Source organism: Procambarus clarkii, chromosome 89 (genome assembly GCF_040958095.1).
Source record: "Procambarus clarkii isolate CNS0578487 chromosome 89, FALCON_Pclarkii_2.0, whole genome shotgun sequence".
Lineage (NCBI taxonomy): Eukaryota > Metazoa > Arthropoda > Malacostraca > Decapoda > Cambaridae > Procambarus > Procambarus clarkii.
Genome location: NC_091238.1, coordinates 11,247,597 through 11,264,711, shown reverse-complemented (window position 1 = coordinate 11,264,711; position 17,115 = coordinate 11,247,597). Strand labels below are relative to the sequence as shown.

The window sequence follows — 17,115 nt, the reverse complement described above, 5'->3', positions numbered from 1 at the left end:
TGCGAAGCCACATACTCTACTGCTAGACCACCATTGACTTGTAAAAGACGTGAGTGCATGTAGATCATACATTAAATCTAGATTGGCTTCAGTAGGGGCCCTCCAAACTTCTTGTGATTTCAGTAGAAATCCGGTTGTATGACTTTTTTAAAGACAGCGGTAGTCTAATGGTAGAGAATGCGGCTGGGCAGTGACAAAGTCGTAGGTTCATGCCAACATCATTACCCCTAGTGGATTTTCTCTATTATTATTATTATTATTATTATTATTATTATTATTATTATTATTATTATTATTGTATTATAACACATGTACAGATACTGCATACAGTACAGTACCTGTACAGTTGTTATAATTTAAAACCATTATTAAATTATGTTTAAAATTTTGTTAGTAATATTTACCCATTTAAGGGGTATAATAAATATTTTTAAGATAACCTGTACATATAATAGTACAGTACCGTACTGTATACTCAAATAGAGTATTGATTACATAAACACAGTTTTGGCAGACTTTATACCAAAGTGGCTAGTGAAATTGAGGTCAACAACTCTTTGCAACCAAAGTTGAAATAATGTATACTGTTCATAATGCATTAAATAATTATTAGATAATTATTATAATAATTAAATAATTATTTAGCAGTCTCCGTGGTGTAGTGGTAAGACACTTGCCTGGCGTTCCGCGAGCGCTATGTCATGGGTTCGTATCCTGGCCGGGGAGGATTTACTGGGCGCAATTCCTTAACTGTAGCCTCTGTTTAACGCAACAGTAAAATGTGTACTTGGATGAAAAAACGATTCTTCGCGGCAGGGATCGTATTCCAGGGACCATAGGATTAAGGACTTGCCCGAAACGCTACACGTACTAGTGGCTGTACAAGAATGTAACAACTCTTGTATATATCTCAAAAAAAAAAAAAATAATAATTATGCATCAGATACCATGTGATTTTATGGAGTTTGTCTTTTATAGCTCTGCCATTAAATTCTTTAATTTTTAACATGAATTGCCTTTTTCCCCCACAGGAACCATTTAATATATTTTTAATTTCTGTATTGGTACTCTTCAGATGGGTGCGGGAATTTTTAAATGAAGAGAACCGAGGACTTGATGTTTTAGTGGATTATCTTACCTTCAGACTCATGATGCTCCGGTATGTGGGTTTTCTCCAGTCTCCTTACTTGAACATGATTGTTTCATCATGTCCTCTTGCGGTTTATTCTTCATACCTATACTCATATGGGTATTGTATTAGTATATCCAAGAGATATTGCATTGCTTTGTCTTCTGAACCAATTTCAGAATGTTCCATCAATTCTTGATGTAATAACTAAACTCTAGAAAATCTCTTGTTCACTTGCAGTCATCATCTTGGTGCATCTTAGATACAATAATATACTTTTGACAAAAAACTATTACATTGTATATTTGCCATTTAGCTTAACCATGTATAGTATACTGTATTTAATGCATATTTTTTCTACGGTATGCTTAAATACAATACTTTACTGTACTTTGTTACCTAAAGGTAGTTTTGTTTATGAGAAAGAGCTAGATGTTCATCTTAAACTTTTTCTTTAATTCCTACAGACATGAGCAGAGGATACGAGAAAGTTTAGAAGAGGAAGAGGAGGCAAGAAATCTCAATGGACAACTTAAACCCTCTTTAGAAATAGACTCCCCACGAATGAAGAGGGCTTCACGTCATGTTCAGAAACTGAATATGGGAGACTCCAAAGATGATATCCATGTCTGTATTATGTGCATGAGAGCGATTATGAATAACAAGGTAATTAACGACGACTGTGTGTGTGTTTCAGTTATTTTTTGTAAATACTGTACAGTGCAGAACTAGGTTGTTAAATTAAATATATGCACAGTATTAAATGCCATATATATTAAGTTGTATTATGATTGAATTATATGGCTGTAATGATATTACAGATAATTTTTTTAATTTTCAACATCCTTGTAACTTTTAGTAATTTGTTTAGCAAAAGCTAATGCATAACAATTTTGGCACCATGCATACATTATTGCTGTAAGTGAATAGACAATATAATGTAAATTTTTTTATTGTTTTTCAGTATGGCTTTAACCTGGTGTTTGAGCACCGTGAAGCTATCGGGTGCATCGCTCTCAGTCTAAATCACAGAAGTTTACGGTGAGTTCACTGCTACTGTGTCTGTGTTGTATGTACTGTATTTAGCTGTTTTTCTTGCTAATGTATTTAATTCATTCTTGAATTTCTCTATTTACAACTAGGCACGTGACATATTCATACTGCTCAGCAAAAATGTTGTTTACCCAAACAAAATAATGCTTAAATTTTCTTAATGATTATATTCACAATTCTTGGAAGACTATAGAAATTAGGGAAAGTAAATATTTACAATATGAAATTAAATAACCTGATCAAACTGTTGAGTTATTTTAAAGTTGTCCTGGCATCCTCGATTGTTGTTGCTTGAGGCAGCTAGTTTATTGTGTACCCCCCATACTCGTCCTGTGACCGGTAGCGCAAAAATTCTTGTTTATTAATTTCCTCACTCCATAAATACTGTATAGGTAACTTATCCTGAGAATGAAAGGTTTGTAGTTGGCATAGAGAAGTGCTTGTTGAATAACATTCTTGGTGTTTGAATTTGTTTGACTTCGAGTAATGAAGTTTGTTTCTGTCTTCAGAACAAAATTGAGGGTGCTCTATTTCAAGTGACACAAGCATGAGGAAAATTTTCTTTAGCAAGTGTATAAAAGTGGTTTCAATATTTTCAGCTCTTAAGACAATCCTTGTACTGTATTAATAAAATAATTAAACATTGCAGTTTTTTGTTCAGTATTAATATATGGCATGGACATTATTGTTGGTAACTTTAATGATGATTGCTATACTATATAAATTCTTGTGTATATTGTGTATGTAATTGTTATGTTTATATTTTGTTATTCTTTGATTTCACAGGACAAAAGCTCTTGTCTTAGAACTCCTAGCAGCCATCTGTTTAGTCAAAGGTGGCCATGAAATTATACTTAATGCCTTTGATAACTTCAAAGATGTTTGTGGCGAGTCTCAGCGCTTCCAGACCCTCATGGCATATTTTTCCAACTATGAGTGCTTCCACATAGAATTCATGGTGAGTAGTTGTCTTGTGTTGAGTTGAAAAAATCGTAAAATATTATATTTTCCAGAACTCTGAATTGGGCCCAAATCTTACAGGGAAAAAAACTTACTGACCTGCCACTGGACCTCTTTACTCAAGTTAATTAGCTACAACAACCGATTTTCAACCGGCTCTCCTCGCTCCTTTTTCAGCTTGCTTTAAACCAAACTCTACCAAAATTACCTAGCATATCCTGATCAAGCATTATCTTGACCACACCAAAGCAAACCTAGCTCAACTTCTTATGCAGAGTCCATTAAAATGGACAATATGAAACTACCAATATGGACTCTTATTTTAAATAAATATTGTTTTAATTACTGTAATGTACAACATTGTATTGCACATGTTTTTTTTTTTTTTTATTTATGTAGAGTTTGTTTATATTTCACAAAGCATTTTGCATTACTGTACTGAATTTTTTCCTAGTATTAAAAAAATCTTTGAAAAACATAAAGAAAGAAAATAATAAATTTGTCATGTATGTGCAGTGCTTTGTGTTAAATTTATTTTTACTATAGTAATTTTAAGCAAATTATGTAATGTATTTTTGCTATTGACTTCTGACACTTTTCATCATTGCTTCTCAATCCTCATAACTTTTATAGCATGCTGTACCATTGTGGGAATTGGAGTAGCAGTAATTATTATTATGATATCTTTTAAGCTTACTATTCAAGAGAAAGGTTGAAGGAACAACTTCAAAATATAAAGTATTGAGAAGAAATATGAAAAAATACAAATCATTATTTCATGTCAAATGTAAGAGTACTGTACATACAATTTCAAAATATATAAGGGGATCTTAAGTTTGCTGTTCAGTAGAAAAAATACATCAAAGAATAAGTAGAATTTTTTTATTATTATTTATATTAAGGTTGAGAGTTTGACATCATTCTCATCCTCATTAACTAATTTTTCACTACTAGAGGGTGAAAAGTAATTTACCTAGAGAAAATACAACATTTTTGAAAAAAAAAAGATTAAGTGTATTGCATTAAAAAGTAACACCTTTCCTTTTCAGACTGCTTTCTATATTTAGCAGTATCAAAGGGAATTAGTTCACCACATTCTGGTAAATTATACACTGGAGTATCCTGGCCACTTCCTGGATTGGGCTCTACTCATTCATAAGAGTATATGACCATAAGAATAAAGGAAACTTGAGAATGCCTCTTGGCATCTCTACATCATTTTTATCGTGAATATTTTGAGAACCTATGTTAGCATAATGTTAATACAAATTAAGACAAGGACAGAAGTAATAAAAAGATCACTTGTGTTGAAACAAACATATGCCTCTCCTAACCTTGCATTAAAGTTGTACAAGGTGATGATATTCTTGGTGATGGTGGCTCATGATTTTATGGTGTGAACGAGGTGGTGGTGATGGCATACAGTGAGCTGGTAATGGTGGTGGTGACAGTGTAGGCAGAGGTGGGGGAGAGCCCTCACATTGTAAAATTATCATATGCTTTGCTAAGCTTTATAGTAGTTGCAGGTTCTATTTGTGCAATTATGGTATTTAGGGAATAAGATATGAAGAGTTGCTCAATTACAGTTACCACTGTGTTTTGCCTAAGTAATCAAACCGAAGGATGAGAGTAGGATGCATAAAATGTCTTCAGGGAAATATGACTATGAAGGTGAGCCATGCTCCAAGGAAGTCCAATGGTATAGCAAGCTTGTGGAGGGTGTGCTGGAAGTTGAACTGAAGGGAAACCTGCAGAATTAACATGTGCTGGAGATTAAGATGTAATGCAGCATTTAAAGTCTTGGTATAGCTATGAAAATGCAAAATAATAATGTCAGCATTTAATAGTATATGCATAAAGTGTACTTGAGATGCAAAAGCAGTTCTCTTTCTTACAATATTCTGGAGGGTCTTGAAAAAATATTTAAGTGGAGTTGATTTAATTAAGAGGAAAGTGAAGGAATTTATAAGGACATTTATCTCATAATGAGAAATAGGGATTCTGAGCCATCATGAACCACCACTTTCATACTGAATTATCATATTCCACAGTGAAGGTTGTTATTTCCACTTCTTTACTTGGTGCATAATTAATTTATAAGCTTTACTTTTCTTCATGTTCCCCTTCCTTTTCCTAAATATTTTGATCATTTCAAATACACCTTTTTTATCAGCAGCACTGCTTCATCTTCATCACTTCTCAGTGACTAAATTTGTATTTAATTATGTACTCTTTGCTATTTTCAAACAGGTAGCATGTATGCAGTTTATCAACATAGTAGTTCACAGTGTGGAGGATATGAATTTCCGTGTACACCTTCAATATGAATTCACACAACTCGGTATAGATGACTTTTTAGAGAAGTTGAGACATCACGAAAGTGAAGAATTACAGGTAAAATTTTATTAAGTATTTTCCTTTAAAGGTAAACTTCAAAGAACTCACTATGAATGTGCTTATTTTTTTCTTTTAGAGCATAACTTGAGACTTTGGTACTGTACTATATGAGATAGTTAAGCTTGAAACAGAATTTCAAGAAGGAGAGAGGCAAAGTAAAGTGTTAAAGGAACTAACACAGAGGCTAGGTGGTCTGAGGTTGGCAACAGTTGCAGTGAAGCTCCTGGAAACTCTGCTGTTTTATGTAACCTAAATGTTTCTCTGGAAGCAAAAGTAACTACTGTATTTTTATACCATGTTTGATTACTTTTGCCTTTGATTATGTGCTATAAAATCATGTTTCTTGGGGAAACGACTGACTTCTTCAGCACTGCATTAAATCATGCAGATCAGACTGAGGGAATGGGATCCAGTGGGAGCACTTGGCTCCTTTGAGGTGTGCCCCCTGGACCAGTCATGGAAATGGGTTTTGGTAACTAGATACAGTAAATGCTAAGGTTATATCCAAGAGTTATGCTTAGGGATTACAAGAGGGCTCCATCCAGAATTAAAACAAAAGAGACTTAATTTTAATTGGTAGAAACTTTACAAATGATAGCTAATAAATGACTGTTAGTACAGAAATTTTACATAAAAAAACATGAAAATTGGGAAGTAGGTCTATGGCATACACCCAAGTACTCCACTATTTCCATCACTGTCCTCAACATTGGTAGTGTAGTAGCTTCCGTTTTCCATTGTTGGGGACAGAAAGTGTGTACGCTTATTGAGACTGCACTAGGTAAATGTCTATGCTCCCCCCAATGTTCAGCCCATAACATTTGTTTAACTCTCAGATGCCTATTTACTGCTAGATGACAAAAACTGACTATTCTATTGCTTGATGTTCAGTATAGAACTTACACAAGCAGTATCATACCTATACGTATAAATATTGAAGTTCCAGCAAGTATAGCCATTATCATTTCAATATAAGCATGGTAGTATAAATTTGCTGAAGTCTTTTTCAGTGTTTTGAAGATTATTTTCCATATTGTATGGCAAATTTTAAACAAAGTTTCTTAAATCAGTCTTGTATACATTATCTTTGCCAGATAGGCAGCCCACACAGCCTTAGTGTTGTGTTGTACTCTATTCAAGACTGTTTATAGTATCAATTGATATGCATACATCTACACTGTTGATAGACGTTTGCAAAATATCATCGTGAATAAGTCATAAATATCAATTTGCATTTACATATTTTTGTACATTAGTGTTTGTATTACTGATGCCAAAATGAGAGAGAAATTTTTAATTAATTTATATATGTATATTTTTCAGATTCAAATATCTGCGTATCTAGACAATGTGTTTGATGTTGCAGCGCTCATGGAGGACAGTGAAACTAAAACAGCAGCATTAGAAAGGGTAGCAGAATTGGAAGACGAATTAGCTCATGTATGTTAAAAGCTAATATTATATGCTAAAATATTGTGTACTCTATTTGAAAACAGCATGCTAATTTAGGTCACTATGAAAACAGGATAAATCCTACTTTTTTAAGACTAGAATTTGATTAACTAACAAAGTGTTATGTTATACATCTTTTTCAATAGGCTAATGCCTTCCCACTGCATAAAAGTGGGAAATATTGTAATGATTATGTATGTATGTATGTATAAATAGGAGTTATATACATAAGTGATCCAGTAGTTCTGTGAGAATAAATTTATCCATTGGAGTACGTGCTAATATTAAATGGTTGGGACGAGTGTGCTGGAAATGAAGGTGATAGATTACTGTACTATCAGTTCTAAACAACATGTGAAAAACAAAATACATAGGTACAGTACTGTACTGAAAAAGTAGGAATTTTGATGTTTATTTCAAAAAACTATTTTGGTTCTGTTAAATATTAAAAATAAATAGAAATATTTTCAAGAAAGTTTTGAAAGTTAGACAAAGGTTAGACAAAAGGTGCCTTTTGGTAATTAAGAAATAGATAGCATGGTTCATAAGAGTTTGATTAATTTGTGTATCCTATAATGAGAGTAAGGTATCTTCAAAATTATATGGAAGTGTTGATTGTAGAATATATGGAAATATTTTAACTGTTGTAGACATTAATAAATGTGTCTTTCAGAATTACAAGTTCTTGTATAACTTAAAATTGCTTCAAGAAACATAGCAGTACAAAAATACTCGGAACACATTCTGATAGTATAGGTTACAAAGACACTAGGTTACAAATAATACATCACAATGATTTTACTCCACTCAGATGGCAGAACGAATGTCTGAAATGGAAGCTGAATCTTTAGCAAAATTAGTCGAATTAGAGGGCGAATTGGTTGACATGCGCAGACAAAAGGAGGAGTTGGAGAATATTCATTGTCAGGTATGTGACTTATTACCTCTGAATTATGTTTTTAATAACATTGGTAATAATAATAATAATAATATTATTATACAGTAAATAATATTTATTATTGATTTATTATTATTGATTTATTAATTATTATTATTAATTATTGATTTATTATTTATTATTAATTATTATTATTATTATTATTATTATTATTATTATTATTAAGGCTTTTGAGTGAACAGGGACTTTTTACTCAAGTGAACTTTTCACTTTGAGTGAACAGGGACTGAAAAACTTTTCAGTTTTTCAGCACAGTCAGGGAAAGACTGCTGTTCTTGCACCAATGCAACAGGGATCTTTTATAAAGATCTCTTATCAAGTGATACTGGTGCAAGGAAGACACTACAGTACTCTTAATGTACAGTAGACTGAAATGACTTCAAGAAGGTTCATTAAAGTACAATACACTCAAACTGTTTCCCAAGCACTACTCAACATCAGAGAGACTATCAAGGAGTACTCTGTTAATCATTGTCCTCCCTGGCCACTACTCACAAACTCCACCAGGATTTGGCACCTACATGTTTAAAGGATGCCCTGACTACCCATTCTAACATAAAAGAGCCTATCTTAAGTACAGGAGTAGTTGGGACAGCAGGGAATGGGGGGATAGTGTCTCAGAAAAAAGCTTTTCCTCTACATTTAAGTCCCATTTATGAACGGTATTACTCAATTGGTTCCTTAGGCAAGAGTAACTTGCATAGACAGAAACACTTAAAATGTAAACACACACAAGGGATTAAGCTTAAGTATGCTGCAGAATAGTGCCAGTTGGAGCTCCAACCCATTGACGTACTCTATGCAACACCTGAATACTGTATTCACCAAACCACACACTAGAAACTGAAAATATGAGGACGTTTCAGTCCATCCTGGACCATTATCAAGTCGATTGTCATGAATACTGTATGAATACACTCATTGTGTATTAACACACTATAGCGATTCTTAGTAGCAGCCGAGTGGACAAACCAGTGATTAACTGAGAACTCCTTTGGGACTTCTTTGATACCAAGTAGAGGCTGAATGGGTTTTTAGCCTTTTTGAGGTTATTCTAGGCTGGATTGAGAAATCTCCAGTGTAATTGTCCAAGTGTAATTTCATAAGTGATGCTGACTACAAGGAAGAGATCTATCTGTAAGCCCACCTACTGTCCTTTTTGTAACAGTTGTAGTTTATTTTAACTTTTCTGATGCTCAAATGCTTTGTCATATCTGGCCTTAAAGCTATAGATGGAGTTAGCTACCACAACTTCTTGTTTTGGTGCATTCAGTTTGACGACCATCGGGATAGAACAAACATTTCCTCACATTTTGTCAACTCATTTATGTTTCCAACTTCCATCTGTGTTCTCTTATCCTGTCTCTGTCAGTTTAAAGAGGCTGTCCTGGTCCATCTTTCCTATTTCCTACAGCATCTTGATATTGCACCAGTGCTAAATGTTGACTAGGCATAGTCAACAGCTCCATATGTGGTAAGAACAGAAGTTTACATACAGGAGCAATCAGGTAATATAGATCAGAAAATGATGACGATAACAGTAACAATAATAATGATAATAAAGATAATTTAGACTTGTGTCTAAATATGTCTGCATGTTGTACACATGTGCATTGGTGTTCACAATGATGATAATTTATTAGTGTTAGAGAGGCTTGTATAGTAATGTGCCATTGTCTTAAGCTATCAAATGCTGTTGACAATTTGTTTGTAGTTAAAATCCAACATGAAGCAAAGTCTTAAATACATCCATCATCTGTGTGTATTTATATTTTGTAAGGTTCAAGAGGAGGTGTCAACTCTACGGAGAGAAGTCAATCAGAAAAGTGAAGAATCTCGTCAAAGACAATCGATGTTGGAAAAACAAATCCTAGAGCTTGAAAATCTTGCAAGATCAAGTCCAAGTAAGTTTGGTTGATAAATCTATGAAAAATTTACATTATTTAATGTATAAATTAGCATTTCTATTTTGTATTTGCAGGTATTTGATTTGCACATAACCATTGAAGTTAATTATATGTTCATAAACAGCTTTTTCTTGTGTGGAAGAATAATTACAAATTTTTTATCTTCTCTTTAACAAGGAATATCTATAGTTTTTTATCTTCTCTTTAACAAGGAATATCTATAGTTTTTTATCTTCTCTTTAACAAGGAATATCTATAGTTTTTTATCTTCTCTTTAACAAGGAATATCTATAGTTTTTTATCTTCTCTATTTAACAAGGTATATATATATATATATAATTAACCCCACCATAAACAAATAAGTTTATTAATTTTTTCAGTATTTCTTATTATGAAGTCATTGCCATATACTGGTTAGGTTTAATTTAAAAAAATAGTAATTTACAGGCAAAAATATTTTAACAAATTATTCACGAACATGTTAAAATCATTTGATCATACGAGCAATGATACTTTTTTATGAATACATAGTAACAAAATGAGAAATAAAACATATTCTGCTATAATTATGGGTGTAATATAAATGCATCACTTTGTGAATTGTTAGCTTGAAAGTAAACTCCTGTTCCAGTTAAAATCTAGAAGTGAATTGTTTTGTTAAATATTCTCTTATGTGCTCTTAGGTGGTGTAGAAAGATCGGGCACTGAAGCACTGGCTCCTGCACCTCCACCCCCACCACCACCACCACCAGGTGTGTCTAGTTTCTTTGCTCCACCACCGCCACCGCCACCTCTGGGATGTTCCACACCACCTGCGCCACCAAAATTGCCGATGGGAATGAGCAGTGGACTGCGACCACCACCTCCAGCACCTGGAATGAACTTGGTTGCTCCACCTGACTCGATGACGATAAAGAAGAAAGTTAACACGAAGTATAAGCTACCGACACTCAATTGGGTCGCTCTGAAGCCCAATCAGGTGAGCAGACATCTACATGTGTTGATATCACAGTACTTAGTATTATTACTGCCAAAAAATAATGGAACATGTAAGATTAGCTTGTATATATATCTAAAGTATTTGTGTATACATTTTGCTCACTGTTTTCTACTGTAACAGAGCAGTGTATGAAGAATCTCTTCCACTTTTCATTGTTTATACATTTAAATTAGCTCCAGTATGTTTTGTATTGTCACTGATCTTGCTGATATAAATTTATAATTATATCTTTTGGACCTATTTCTTCACCGATCATTCATCTCTTCACTACCACTTTTTTATTTTAAATGACTGATGATTGATTTACAGGTACTGTACTCTAAATTTAACTTTATTTTTTACTCCTTTGGAATTTCATCTTAAGATTACAGCACTATTTTCAAAACAGTGTTATAGCATTTAGCAGTAAATATTGTTTATCCATTTCCAGTCAACTCACTTAATATTGATATTAGATTTGACCTTTCATACAAAAGTTAAACAGTGGCACCTTGCTCAAATGGACTAATTGGGACAGGACCTGTTCTATTTCATCACACAATTTTCTTCTCTCTTCCCAGCAATAACTTTACTCGTGTCCAAATGTACTTTTATCAGTTTTCTCTGACAGAAACTTGAAACTTTTAAGTAATATACATAATTTTCTATCACTGCTGAAAGACCTGCATCATTTACATAAATTAAATGACCTACTCCATTAACTTGTATCATTAACTAAGTTTACATTTTTCTCCAGTATTCTTACCTAGACCTCCCTCCTGAGGTCAGGATAAGAATATGTACTGTATATACCAGTGTAATCATCACATTTTTCAGTCCATTCCACAGCACACAACTATGGTACTTTCATCCTCCATCTCCCAGCACACAGTGGGGGATCAGTTTAAATACCTGGGATGAGTATTTGACAAACGAGGAACTTGTATTGGTGAAGTTGAGGCTTAACTTCAGGCTTAACAGAGTTGGGGAAAAGAATGGGCTGGTGCAGTGAAAGCCCAAGATGGAAAACTCTAGATAGGAAGAGATGTAGACAGAGTGCTGCATGAAGGAGTGATAGTGGTACAAAACATGAGAAATCAAGAATTATAGTTGAAATGGTCACTCTTGAGAAATCTTGTGTGGTGCTTGGAGAATAATATTGTTAATGAATTAATATTATTAATACAGTTCTTTGAACTTGGTGTGATTTTCTCCATAGGTACGAGGAACAGTTTTCAATGAACTTGATGATGAAAAACTGTTTAATGTCATTGACTTCCTAGAATTTGAAGAACATTTCAAAATCGGTTTAGGAGGAGGTTCTGGCAAAGCCAATGGAGATGTTTCAGAGGTTGATTCTCTACACGCTTTTGGTAGTAAAAGAATTAAGAAGCTAGAATTAACTTCTCTGATGGAACATACCCGCTTAAGAAATATTGGTAAGTTTTTCTGTATTTTGAGTAACTTTATATGAACCAATTGCACTTTATATCTATAAATTAGAATGTCTTATCTGCTTGAGGTAGGAGGCCAGATGTTAGGGCTAGCCTCACCCAGCTTTGTATCATGATTGCTGTGGGATAAGTGCCCAACATGGTCAGGTCATGGTCACCACAATTCGAGAGAGAACAATGGGCCACAATCACATACTGCCCCCCCCCCTCCCCAATGATTTTGGCACTGGCCTCTAGCAACAGTTTAGGTGAATACTTGGAAACAAATTTCAAAACCATTATTTAGTCTTTAGAGTATTGTATAAATTTTGTGCACTGGTGTTGAGAAAAGTAACACAAATTTCTACTCATCATACTTTGCCCGTAACAGTAAACAGATGTAACTTGTAAGATGTCAACACCACCCTTGGTCCACCACCAGCCCTCTCCTTTCCCAGGCCCATCCACTAGACTACTTTCCGACATCCTCCCACTGGCACGTTTCTCTTTAATTTTTATAAATGACCTCAGAGGGAGTGAGCTCGTATGTGTCAGTGATTGTTTGCAGGTAATGCAAAGTTAATGAGTAGAGTAAGAATTGAAGAGGACTGGAAGATGCTGCAAGAAGACCTTAACAAACTTCAGGAGAGGGCAGATAAATGACTGCTGGAATTCAATGTAAATAGTTGTAATGGCTTGGTGCTTTATCCTGATAATTACCTTACTGTACAAAAAGCAATAATTGAAAAAGCCCTAGAAGTAGATGTAATTCCAACACTAACACAAGAAGCTCATGTGAGCAGGATAACATCAGCAACATATGGGAAGTTAGTAAGCATAAGAATGCCATTTAAGAATCTAAACAAGGAAGCATTCAAGTCCATACACTGCTTATGTGAGATCATTGCTTGAGTATGCATTATCTACACCTTATGAAGCATAAACGGAAACTTGAGAAAGATCAGAGGTTTGCAACTAGATTATTACCAGAATTAAGAGGCCTGAGGAATATGAGGATAGGTTAAGAGAACTCATCCTCACAATCTTAGAGAAAAAATAGAGGGGATATGATAACTACATACAGTATACAGTTGAGAGGAATAGATAAAGTGGATTAAGGATGCCTACTCAAATTAAAAAGAGGGAGGGCAAGGAGGACATCAGTGGAAGTTGGACACAAATTCAGTCGGAGATGCAAGAAAGTTTTTGTTCCCTGTATGGGTAGTTGGCAAGTGGAAATCCAAGCCCCCAAAATATAAACAGTACAGCAGACATGATTCAAAAATTGCATAAATGTTTGGTAGCCATATCCTTGACTGAGCTACTAACAGTTCATGGCTATGCCAACCCATTAGTGCTAGTTAGTAACTTGTACAGGCCTTCCCCAGCTAGTTAGTAACTTGTACAGGCCTTCCCCAGCTAGTTAGTAACTTGTACAGGCCTTCCCCAGCTAGTTAGTAACTTGTACAGGCCTTCCCCAGCTAGTTAGTAACTTGTACAGGCCTTCCCCAGCTAGTTAGTAACTTGTACAGGCCTTCCGTAAGACTTGTACTTACGATGACTAAACACTTGCTCAATCCACTGCTTTGTGCTCCTCCTCAAGCATGGTGGGGAAATCTAGGATCAATTATCAAATTTCTTCGGCAAACAAAACCCTAACCATGGTTAATAAGAAAATATTAATGGTGGCACATCAGGGCCAATAAAGAGAAGCCATGACATTGGAAATGAAAGTGTACATAATAATAAGGAAATCATAGACAGGAGAAATAGTAACACAAATTGCATTTGTATAGGATAAACCATCCAACACTCGTCACTAGTATCAAAGAATTGGTATAAGTGTAGACCATGCAAATTCAGCCTGTGTTGTTATTTCCAATATTGAAATGCTTGGGTTGTTACCTTCTATCTCTTCTTTCTTCACTAATTAAGTATCTCCTTAATAATTATCAAATCCAATAAACAAGGTAACTGTAGTAATCAAGGTAAATAAACCCAGTGTTTATATAACATTATTAATATTTAAATTTGTTTAATATACCAATTTTTGGTGCTTTGGGAACTTCTCACATTTAGAGTATTATGCCTTTGGGAGATTGTGTTCTAAGTTCTGACCAGTTGACTTAAGACAGAAAATTAGGATCATATCATAAGCTGAGGACTCCTGTACTATGATGAATGTGAAGTTGAATAATGTTATGATACCTAAAATCCTTTATATATTAGATTCATGACAATACAATTAGGAGAATGTGTGTACTGACAGTGTTATTCAGAAATGCATTAGATAGGCATTTTTTTCTTTATATTTACCATAATAACTTTGAGAGTAGATTAATCATACATTAACTGATAAACTTCTATGTGCCGGAAAACTGTTTGCAAGGAGAGGAGCAGTTTCTTGTACAATGCAGCTTTTATGAGTTACTCAAAGTAATATTTGCTGTACAATATAAATAATTTTGAGCAATTATGTTTAATTAAGTAAAAATTGTTAGCAATCTTTCTATATAGGTATATTTCTTTGTTATATGAATTGTCGGCAACCTCCTCCATGTTTTTTTTTTCAGCCATCTCTCGAAGAAAACTGGATCTTCCATTTGATGTTGTGAGCAAGGCTGTGAATTCCTTGGATCTGAAGACGCTTAATGTAGATAGTGTGGAATTGCTTCAACGAATGGTTCCTACTGATGCAGAGGTTAGCTTGAATTTTTTAGGCATTACATTTTTATATGATGCATGCATTTTTATATAGTCTTAATTGTGTGGTCAGAAATATCTTTGAAACCTTTGTTAGAATATCCAGTGGAAATGTATCCACTGATACATTTATCCATACAGCAACACTGATGAAAGTTAAAATCTTCAAGAACACATTTTCTAAACTGAAATCTCAGATTTGGCATAGGTACATTACTTAACCTTTCTATCTATTTGTTTCTGCTCTTGCAAACATGCTATCATAAAGCTGGTCAGTATTTCCAGTCTTGTTTTCTAGTTAAACCCAGTTATGACTCCTTCACTTCTACACTAGCCAAACAAGCATGTTAAATTCTGACAAATATTTCTGGTATTAGTTCAATAGTCTTCAGAATACTGGAAGGTGTCTGAAGTATCTGGGAAGATTCTACAAGTGGCTCTCCTCTTAAAAATGAGGGGTTCCCAAAGGAAAAGGTGCAAAAGAATTAAGAACATCATACTGTAGCATAATATAACACAGAAAATAATGAAATAGAATAGCTTACTTACAACTGTAATTCATTTTGTGATGATTGTAACTTTTGCCTGCAACATTTAGAACATCATAAAAAATTTTCCTTTCATTTTATTTTCCTATTTTTATTTTAACTTTCATTTTATCTCTTGACAGATTAAAGCGTATCGTGAATATGAGAGAGAACGGAAGCCTGTAAATCAACTAACAGAGGAGGATCAATACATGTTACAGCTCAGTAAAGTTGACAGACTGTCTACCAAACTTCAGATAATGAGTTTCATTGCTAACTTCTTCGACAGTGTGCATATCGTCACACCAGTAAGTTTCTCCGAAGATCATTTCATTCTTACATTAAATGCACAAGATGGTCGTACGTTTAGCTTTTGTCATCACTGCATTTTTTGTTTTTGGTTTTTCTGTTCTGAAATTTGTTGGTGTCCTTTAGGATATCTGGAGAGCACCTCTTGAATCATTCTTTACCACTGTATTGTTGTGCAAAGAAAGTCCCCAATGTCATTATGATGTGTCCTCATGGCAGATTTTAGAATCATTTTAAAATTATTGAGGAAGGTGACCTTACCTTGCCATGGTTTCAGTGGTCAGTGTTCCCATGGGCAAGACTCATGTTGTGGTTTGGTCAGTCAGACTGTTTGTGTAGTATAGCCTATAAATCAAGCATCCTTGAGGGGGTTTGTTAGTTTCCTCCTTGAACATAATCAGAGGTCTGTTAGTAATTCCCCTTAAATTGTTTCTTAGTCTGTTGCATTCCTACTTTTTATTTGAACTTTTCTACACATTTTATATACTTTTACAATATTGTAACAAATGTTGAAAGTTTTTTGGTATATATATTACAGTACAGTACAGTATTATGCTAGCATTTTTCAGGTCTTATTGTATCCAAGACAGTAAGACATGCAAAATGGTCATGTCATTTTGGCTAGACCATTATGTCTAGCCATTGACATACATGATATATGATATATGTCAATGACTAGACATAATGGTCTAGCAACTCCAAGAGGCAGGAACATATTGTTCTAAATTTGTTAGCCGGCATTGTGTATCTCATTTTTCCAACTATACAGTGCAAATATATTGGCCAAAAAAATTGCAAAATTGGGGCATCTGTTAATGTAGAAGTCAGTCTGTGAAAGAGCTAGATGCAATTGAAGGAGTCTATTCCAGAAATAAGACTTCTTTTGAAGTGAACCAGTATATTCACTGCCTAAATGGTCAACTTATTTAAGAACTTGCTTTTTCCAAGTGATTTTAATATAAAAAGTGGATTCCATTATTTGTAGGAATATAAACATAATAATTTTTGTATAATATAGGGAAAAATAGTAGATTTTGAATGCCACAAGAAACTTTAGTAGAGAAGGGTTCAGCACAAATGTACTCGATCAGGTGTATGCTATAATACTCTGTTTATGCTGGTAAAATGCCTTTAATGGAGAGGGAGATAAAAATACAGATAAATAGTCAACCACTGGCACCAATGTGGCCACTCTATGCTCAGCTGAAATGAATCCCATTGACATAGTTTTTGTAATATCTTGATAAGTTTTGCATGTTGCATCTACAGTCTTCATTGTGGTGTACTTTTATAGCTAATCTGATTTTC

The 17,115-nt window shown here is 34.2% G+C and overlaps 1 protein-coding gene across 3 annotated transcripts in view; it reads left to right on the top strand.

Moving 5' to 3' along the window:
* Frl (formin-like protein) overlaps positions 1–17,115 on the top strand; it is a 123,599-nt gene that overhangs the window by 81,049 nt on the left and 25,435 nt on the right. For all 3 annotated transcript variants that reach the window (XM_045767086.2, XM_045767082.2, XM_045767085.2), the window contains exons 4-15: positions 1,076–1,159; positions 1,597–1,795; positions 2,094–2,170; positions 2,969–3,140; positions 5,393–5,536; positions 6,863–6,979; positions 7,803–7,919; positions 9,730–9,853; positions 10,540–10,835; positions 12,055–12,274; positions 14,842–14,969; positions 15,642–15,806. In XM_045767086.2, coding sequence (XP_045623042.1) covers positions 1,076–1,159; positions 1,597–1,795; positions 2,094–2,170; positions 2,969–3,140; positions 5,393–5,536; positions 6,863–6,979; positions 7,803–7,919; positions 9,730–9,853; positions 10,540–10,835; positions 12,055–12,274; positions 14,842–14,969; positions 15,642–15,806 — 1,843 coding nt within the window. The remainder of the gene's footprint in view (positions 1–1,075; positions 1,160–1,596; positions 1,796–2,093; positions 2,171–2,968; positions 3,141–5,392; positions 5,537–6,862; positions 6,980–7,802; positions 7,920–9,729; positions 9,854–10,539; positions 10,836–12,054; positions 12,275–14,841; positions 14,970–15,641; positions 15,807–17,115) is intronic.